The 9,566-nt window shown below is 43.8% G+C and overlaps 1 protein-coding gene across 1 annotated transcript; it reads right to left on the bottom strand.

Moving 5' to 3' along the window:
- Window positions 1-4,402: 4,402 nt before the first annotated feature.
- Window positions 4,403-7,725, bottom strand: LOC142697952 (DNA damage-regulated autophagy modulator protein 1-like). Its single transcript, XM_075847729.1, has 7 exons — window positions 7,502-7,725; window positions 7,194-7,261; window positions 6,561-6,703; window positions 5,979-6,150; window positions 5,599-5,657; window positions 5,126-5,212; window positions 4,403-5,014 (listed from the first exon to the last, which is right to left on the bottom strand). Exons 1-7 carry the CDS (start codon window positions 7,621-7,623, stop codon window positions 4,949-4,951), a joined length of 717 nt encoding a protein of 238 aa, XP_075703844.1. The 5' UTR covers window positions 7,624-7,725; the 3' UTR covers window positions 4,403-4,948.
- Window positions 7,726-9,566: the final 1,841 nt, after the last annotated feature.

Below are 9,566 nucleotides of genomic sequence, written 5' to 3'. Positions count from 1 at the left end.
AACATACCCTAACTCCTTAACAAGATGCCACATACATGTACGTGGCAGTCGTTAAGGGAAAGTATGGAGCGGGATCACGGGCTGAGCTCGCTCCATACTTAGCGGGTATTCGCTGTGTAATATGGCCAACACCTCACTGCAACGGACAGAATCAAAAATCACTTTGAGTCTGCCCGTTTAACCCCTTAGATGCCACAGTCAATCACGACCGCAGCATCTAAAGCATTAGAATGAGAGGGGCGACCCCCACCGACATGCCCTTGTGCCCCCATGATGCTATAGCGGGATGTCGATGGTTATCATGGCAGCCTGGGGCCTAATGAAGGGTCTGCCATCTTTGTTCTCCGGCAGGGCTTCATAGGTGGCTGTAAAAATCATGATATACTGCAATACTTTAGTATTGCAGTGGATCGTGTGAGCAATCCAATAATCGCTGGTGCAAGTCCACTAGGGGGACTTCTAAACAGAATTTTAAAAAGTTAAATAAAGTTTTTTGCAAATATCCCCCCAAAAAATATTTACATTTCTAAAAAATTCCCTCTTCCCATTTTTTCCCTAAAGTAATGTTAAACAACATATAAGTTAGCATAACTGATATCGCCACGTTTGCAAAAGTCCGAACTATGAGGGTATGCTCACACGAGGTCATTACGTCCGTAATGGAACCGGGCTCCTAGCATCATATTTATGTACGACGCTAGGAGTCCCTGCCTCGCTGACGGACAATTGTCCCGTACTGTAATCATGTTTTCAGTACGGGACAGTAGTTCCACGGAGAGGCAGGGACTCCTAGTGTCGTACATAAGTATGATGCTAGGAGCCTGGCTCCCTGCACTGTGTTCGGTCCGGTACTTGCGGCCGAAATACGTCCGTCAATTACGGACGTAATGACCTCGTATGAACATACCCTTACAATCTGATGTTATCTAACCCACTCGCTGAACACCTTAAAAAAAAAAATAATAATTTTTAAAACACCCAAATTGCTGTTTTTTGGTCACGTTAGTTTCCCCAAAAAATAGAATAAACACTGATCAAAAAGTCGCATGTACCCCAAAATGGTAACAACAAAAGCTCGCCTCGCAAAAAATAAGCCCTCACATCGCTCAATCGATGGAAACATAAAAAAGTTATGGCTCTCAGATTTTGGCGACGCAAAACAAATTTTTTTAACAAATAGTTTTCCAAAGTGGTAACACATGAAAAAATAAAGTCGGTATCACCGTAATCGTATTAATCCGTAGAATAAAGTGAACATGTAGTTATTACTGCACAATAGACGCCGTAAAAGCGAAATCCCCCAGAAAATGGCGCATTTGCTTTTTGTTTTTTTGCTAATTTCACCCCACAAATAGTAATAAACTAAAATTAAAAAAACTAAATTGGTCGTGTCATTAAGGAGTCAAATCTTGAGAGGGAGTGGGGGAGGGAAAGACGCCAAGCTGCAGGGCCCAAAGAGGACGAAGGGCATTACTATCTTATAGGGAGCTCTATAGCCCCCCTACCATGTGATCACTGGCCAATCCCTGTAGATCATGATGATGTGATGCCACCCCCCATTTATTTATTCTAAGGGCTTATTCAGACGAACAGGATATACGTCCGTGCAAGGCGCTTGATTTTCACGCGCGTCGCACAGACCTATTGGGGCCGTGCAGACATGTGCGTGATTTTTACGCTGCATGAGTCCGTTGCGAAAAAGTCACGAGATGTCCGTTCTTTGGGCGTTTTTCACGCATCACGCACGCATTGAAGTCAATGCCACACGGAAGCACTTCCGTGCGGACTGCATTTTTCACGCAAGACTTGTTAAGTCTATGTAAATGAGTTAAGAAAACTTGGCCAAACAAGCACCAACCAGGAAGTGGATTTTCACTTGTTGGGTGTCACGGCACAGGGTGTGGACCCACTGGGCCGTACCGCGTAGCGGGGTAGCAGCTGGCCAACAAGGTACAAAACAATGTCTATAGTTCTGAACGGGTACCTGAGGCAATGTAGACAGTGGCAGGAACACGACTTGGCTTTCACAGCAGGTGACGCCGCGGATGCAGCGGAAGACACGACTTGGCTTTCACAGCAGGTGACGCCGCGGATGCAGCGGAAGACACGACTTGGCTTTCACAGCAGGTGACGCCGCGGATGCAGAGGAAGACACGACTTGGCTTTCACAGCAGGTGACGCCGCGGATGCAGTGGAAGACACGACTTGGCTTTCACAGCAGGTGACGCCGCGGATGCAGTGGAAGACACGACTTGGCTTTCACAGCAGGTAACGATAGTACGGGATGCAGGGTACAGGCAGCAGGAACGGGTAACACTGGGAACTAGAAAACACTGGGAGACCTTTAGCAAGACAGACTAGGGTATACAATGCCCAGCTAGCTTGCCCGACAGACCCTATGAATGCCCCCACAGTATAATGCCACCACACAGTATAGTGGCCCCCCATAGCTGCCCCCACACAGTATAATGCTCCCCATAGAAGCCCCCATACAGTATAATGCCCGCTATAGCTGACCACCACAGAATAATGCCCCCATATTTGGACCCCTACAGTATAATGCGCCCATTATTACCCCTCACACTATAATGCCCCCCAGAGCTGCGCCAACAGTATAATGCCCCTATAGCTGCCCCCACAGTATATTGCCATCCATAGCTGCCACATAAAGTATAATGCCCCCCTACAGTATAATGCCCCCATAGCTGTCTCATTCAGTATAATGTCCCCTCAGCAGCTGCCATATAACCCCCCCCCCTCCAATACCCAGTATAATGCGCCAATAAGTATGTACCTAATAGAAAACTTATAACATAATTACTTACCTATCCCCGTTCCCACGATGGGTGGAGGATCCTTCTCCTCTGCACTGTGCTGTGAGTGACTCGGCGCAGACAGGCTTAGGGGCCTGGTTGCAATTGCGACCCCTATAGCTACGCCACTGCCCTCATCTATAAAGAGCGTCTCTGGTGGAACCAGCACTTCCGTGTATTACATAGAGGGTCAGTATTTGGTTCCCTGGTGGTCTTGGGTAAGGAAAACGTAAATTGCTGTCTCCTTGGTGGTCTAATAGTTTACCATCCTCCACAGGCTCTAGTGGTGTGTCTGGCCGCTGACGGGAAGCTGAATGCAATATTCACATCGTGATCGAATTCCCTCCCCACCCACCATCGATCATACAGATCATGGAATAACATTCGCAACCCCTCAAAAACCTTAAATAAAAGTCAAGCATACAAAATAGTTGGAAGTAAAAGGCTGTGGTGTTTATTATGGGTAACATAAAAATATTAATAAATCTTTATAATCAACTTGAATGAATTAATAAATAAATAATAAAATAAATAATGTCCAATAATGAAACGTCCAATAAACAAGCACTTGTCCACACAGCATTAGCTGCGAGACAACCCACTAACAAACTCCGCGACGGGGATTCTGTCCTTGAACAAGGGAAGGTGGGCGGGAATTCTGTCCTTGAACAACGGAGGGTGGGCGGGAATTCTGTCCTTGAACAAGGGAGGGTGGGCGGGAATTCTGTCCTTGAACAAGGGAGGGTGGGCGGGAATTCTGTCCTTGTACAAGGGAGGGTGAGCGGGAATTCTGTCCTTGAACAAGGGAGGGTGGGCGGGAATTCTGTCCTTGAACAAGGGAGTGTGAGCGGGAATTCTGTCCTTGAACAAGGGAGGGTGAGCGGGAATTCTGTCCTTGAACAAGGGAGGGTGAGCGGGAATTCTGTCCTTGAACAAGGGAGGGTGGGCGGGGCTGCTTCAAACAGCTTCTTCAGACAATCTGCTGATCGGACCAGACATCCTTTTATCCTCCAGGATTTCCCGCCGCTCAGCTGCTCAAACCAATCCCTGGACTGTTGCCAACATCTGCCTGGTCACAAGGTCAAACCTGAGGAAACTTCTAGAACAAGGTAAATACCGTAAAGCCACACCCCAAAGAAGGGGTGTGGGAAGACACCAAAAGACAAAATAGGGGGAAAAGCAGAATATAGGAAAAACAAGGGAACAGAATAAGGGAAAAGAAAGAAGAAAAAAATGGTAAAAGGGGGTGCGAAGTGATCCCATGTGTCCCCCACGCTATTCGCTCTAAAGGGGGGGCCTCTCATTAGGTTTAATAAGGGGCCGCCAGGCTCCCCTGAGTCCGGACTATCACGTGTACACATTTTGTAGCAAGATTTTTTTATTGATAAAATGTACGTCTTATAGTGTAAAAAATATATTTATATTTTTCATAAATCTGAATTTTGCTACAAAAATATTGAGACGTTCTTATTCCTCCAGGTTCATGAGGACAGATCTATGGAAGACTCAGGATTATTATTATTATTATTATTATTATTATTATTATTACTGACAGTAATGAAGACAAAAACAGGTTTCAGGTGGTAGAAAATGACTTTACTAAACCGTTTTATAAGCCAACAAACAAGGACCATGAGAATAGTAAACAGTCCGCTGCTTCTCTCTCCTTGTGGTAAGATGATATTTGGGAGAAAGGTTGGAGGTGGTGGATGTCTCGGCACTTGGTTGTATAACCGGAGCTTCTGCAGTTTGAGATATTCCTGCTCGGCTGTGACGTGCCATTCCACCTCGCTGTAGAGTCCGCTGGTCATAAACGGATCTTGTAGATCTTTCTCCCTGATGTAAGTTGTTTTTTGGAGAAAGGTTGGAGCTGGTAGATTTCGTGGCATTTCCAGAGCCTTTGCAGTTTGAGATGTTCCTGCTCGGCTGTGACTTGCCATTCCACCTCGCTGTAGAGTCCGCTGGTATAAACGGTTCTTGTAGCTCTTTCTCCCTGATGTAAGATGATATTTGGGAGAAAGGTTGGAGCTGGTGGATTGGTCGCCATCTCTGGAGTTAAGCAGTTTAGGATGTTCCCAGAGAAGTTCCTGCTCGGCTGTGACGTGCCATTCCACCTCATCTGTAGTGTCCACTGTTTATAAATGGTTCTTCTCGCTCTTGGAGATGGTGAAGCTTTTCCAGGTAATTGTTATAGATAAACTCTAAGAAAAGAAACACATATCCACATTACATTCCCCATGATTGTAGAGATGAATAATAATGTTATTACGAGGTCTGGTATACGAGGTGATAATGAGGTGACGTCTACTGACCTGCATATTCTGATAATAGCTCAATACATTCACCAGAATGAGGACCAACATCGACCACTCTATGATCTTTGATGTCATTTCACTGATCTGTGAAAAAATATCAAAATTAATATAGAAAAAATTGCGCAAAACAAGAACTTTCCGCCCCAGCCGAGGTTTTGCCGCATTAATGTTTATTACATGGAGTCATGTGACTGACGGCGATGCCAAAATGGACCTGACCCATTGTCATATGACACCATATCCATTACATTGCGGACGTCACGATCACCATGGTGCTGAGAACGAGCACAAAGATTATAGGTCCAATTGCTTTCCTATAGAGCGGCTTCTAGGGGTACAAATAATATCTATACAATAATCCAAAATAATCTCATTAATACCGGATTAAAGGAATTTTACATCGACTGGTTTGTACCAGCGGCTCAGCATGTCAATAACTTGATATTATGTATGAGATATACTGTACATACCTTTACACATTGGTCTCCAGCACACAGGTGGGTGTATACGGATACCTTATTTCCAATGACTGGTAATTTATTATATAGGAAAATAAAGTTTCTTATGTTTAGTAAGTGTCTTATAGGATTTACTATACTTTTATGTGAGATAAATGTTAATATTATACATATATAGCAATGACAGTACCGCTGCTTTCTAATCAGCATCTTCTTGCAAGAAGCTGAACAATGTTACCAGATGACGCTGTGTTACACCAGCATGTCGCCATCTGACGGCAGAGATCAGAAAATGAAGGGAAATGATCACCTCAGGATCTGAAGTTTTCTACATGTGAACATAAAGACAAGGACGGTTGGATTCCATTCAAATATTATTTAAGAAAGGATACATGAAACCACTAAGGTCACGGCCATTATGCAGGACGCCAGTCTGAAATGGCTGATGAAGTTTCGGCTTTCGGACACTTTGTAGAGGAGTATGGACTGCCAAAGGTTGTAAAGGCTGCCAAACCCGAATGCAATGCAAGCATTAATCCGGTGAGTTATTGGATAATAGTAGGTCTAGAAAACAAGCAGACAGAGGTTAGAGCAAATCTTATGGAACTAATCACTAATTTACCCTCAGAACTTCCCAATAAATCCTAAATAACGTGTTCTGATATAATAACCCCAGAGATATAATGGATATAGAGGGGGGGTCTCCTGCTTCCCTATTAGACAGAGCAGAAAGCCACTAACAAAAAATCGCTTCTGCTCTGGGGGTATTGAGGACACACATCTATTACATGGTCGTCCATTCATTCTAATAAGCCATGTAATACCACTTTAGTGTGTGGCCACCCGGTGATAACCGCTGATCATGATCACCAGGGGTTCAGCTGCCAGACCTACAGTAATCAGCTGATTGCCAGCGGGTCCCTATTTAGTGAAGATGGGACAACCCTATCAATGTAAAACATTTATTAACTTACCGAGAATGTAGCCATCATGGCTGTCCCGACGCATGATGACCATCCAATTGCCAGGAGGATCTTTTGAACCAAGGCCTGACGATCCCCAAAGGCTTCAGCATGGAGCATGATGTACTTATAATGTAGAAACGTCAGGCCCAGAGCTGAAAAAGAGCAAATGAGCCGAATTAATCCTGTACCACGTGTAAAACCACCTAATAACATCTATGAAACGCGGACCAAACGCTAAACCCAACAAGAAGCCTTCAATAACGGATGGGAACATTTATCTGCATCGTCTAATCCGGACAATTATTATCAGTTGAAATTAACAAAACATTATTTATTTTTTTTAGAAAATTCTGATTACTACTGCAGGCTGAGATGGGGGCAGGGTGCGACTGATGCCAAGTCTGAGTCATGTCTGACAGTCTGGTTGCTAGGGATACACTACCTAACAACCACAGTCTTGTCCAGCAATGAGTCCCTAGCAACCAGCCTGCGTCTCTCACTGACGAAGTAATCACATTTTTGTAAAAAATAGATGTAGGTTTGACCCCAGAGTAATATAATCAGATATAAGACTTTTTATAATAACCCGCCATCCCCCAGAAGTAAGAGCATATTATAATCACTTCCGTGATATTTACTTACAGGCAATGGCCATTCCTATGAATCCTATTCTAAACAGGATATTTTCGGGAAAGAAATTTCCCGTTTCACTGTAAAAGAAAAAGAAAAACGCTCAATGTTAAATAATATAGAAAAATTGTCAGAATTGTTTCATCTTAATAATCAGCAGTCAGATAATAATCTATAGGACTGAGGATATGCGTTTCTCTGTCCTCTTGCGGCCCCTCTGGGTAATGGAAGCCATTTTGTTAATTCGATATTTCCTCCTTATTTAAGTAATTACCTTATACATTCCCAAACTATAAAAGTCGTGTAATTCTCCATCTTACCTGATGTACATCAGTGGGGGGGCATGGCTGTTGATAACAGTCAGTGTGTAGCTACCAGAGAGCCAGGCCACACACCAAAAGGCCAAGAAGATGGTGAAGAATCCCAGTCCATTGATTTCCATAATAATGAAAAGTCGCCAATCAATTAGAAAATCGCACTCTGTGTCAATTCACAGAAAGTAAGACCGCGCAGCTGTCAGGGGAATATTTATAACCTCTCATGATCTCTCTGTGACATCATAGCTCCGTGATGTCATCATGATGTCACAGTAAGGTCAGTTCTGCTGCTGTCAAGGGGAATTCCCAACTTCTCAGCTCTCTGTGACATCATAGCTCCGTGATGTCATCATGATGTCACAGTAAGGTCAGTTCTGCTCTGGAGCTGCCATGGTTTAGTATCTGCTATGAACTTATAATCTGCTATTGTCTTCGCAGACCCCAGAACACAAGCCATTGATGTAGTGACATTTTAGCGTCTTTTTTTCACAGAGGTCAATGTAAGGTCATCTGTTATACTGTGCTAATAAAAACTATTTACCCCCCTCCATTGATTTTTCCATGTTGTTTTGGGTGACGGCATTGTATCACAGGGGATTGAATTTGGTAAAACAAGACTGACAGGACCAATGATGTCATCACCCCCATATAACACAACCTCTAACATTTATATGAAATAACTGAGACCCAGACCAAGATGTGGGGGTAAAGTGGGGGTCGGCCACAGCTTTTATTATTAACAATAAATTTGAGGACGTTGTCCGCTGGTTGGATAAACACATTGCAAGATAAACAGGTCACCCTGGGTGCCAGAACATTGCAGGCGCGATGGGCATGCTCCAGTTGTTTCCGGGTGATTTCACGAACGGTAGAGACAAGATCCTCCTAGAACCGCCGCTGTGACGTCTGGAACAGAACAAAATGATCAAAACAGGATGAACATAAAAACTCTGAAACAATTATCAACAAAATGACATTTAAGGCTATGTTCACACGCAAACTCAAAAACGTCTGAAAATACAGAGCGGTTTTCAGGCGAAAATAACTCCTGATTTTCAGACTTTTTTTAACAACTCGCGTTCTTCGCGGCGTTCTTTACGGACGTTTTTGGAGCTTTTTTTCAATGGAGTCAATGAAAAACGCCTCCACAAACGCCCCAAGAAATGACCTGCACTTCTTTTGACGAGCCGTCATTTTACGCGCCGTATTTTGACAGTGACGAGTAAAATAAAGGCTCGTGGGAACAGAACATCGTAATTCCCATTGAAAGCAATGGCCAGATGTTTGTAGGCGTACTAGGGGCGTAATTGGAGGCGTAAAACTCTCGAATTACGTCTGAAACCACTGCGTGTGAACATACCCTAACTCCTTAACAAGATGCCACATACATGTACGTGACAGTCGTTAAGGGGAAGTATGGAGCGGGATCAGGGGCTGAGCTCGCTCCATACTTAGCGGGTATTCGCTGTGTAATATGGCCAACACCTCACTGCAACGGACAGAATCAAAAATCACTTTGAGTCTTCCCGTTAAACCCCTTAGATGCCACAGTCAATCACGACCACAGCATCTAAAGCATTAGAATGACAGGGGCGACCCCCACCGACGTGCCCTTGTGCCCCCACGATGCTATAGCGGGATGCCGATGGTTATCATGGCAGCCTGGGGGCCTAATGAAGGGTCTGCCATCTTTGTTCTCCGGCAGGGCTTCATAGGTGGCTGTAAAAATCATGATATACTGCAATACTTTAGTATTGCAGTGGATCGTGTGAGCAATCCAATAATCGCTGGTTCAATTCCACTAGGGGGACTTCTAAACTGAATTTTAAAAAGTTAAATAAAGTTTTTTGCAAATATCCCAAAAAATAATATTTACATTTCTAAAAAAATTCCCTCTTCCCATTTTTTCTCTAAAGTAATGTTAAACAACATATAAGTTAGCATAACTGATATCGCCGCGTTTGCAAAAGTCCGAACTATTACAATCTGATGTTATCTAACCCACTCGCTGAACACCGTAAAAAAAACAATAAAAATGTTTAAACACCCAAATTGCTGTTTTTTTGGT

This window comes from Rhinoderma darwinii (assembly GCF_050947455.1).
Source record: "Rhinoderma darwinii isolate aRhiDar2 chromosome 10 unlocalized genomic scaffold, aRhiDar2.hap1 SUPER_10_unloc_6, whole genome shotgun sequence".
Taxonomy (NCBI): Eukaryota; Metazoa; Chordata; class Amphibia; order Anura; family Rhinodermatidae; genus Rhinoderma; species Rhinoderma darwinii.
The sequence above is the reverse complement of the archived record's forward strand: the minus strand, read 5'-3'. Positions and strand labels throughout refer to the sequence as shown.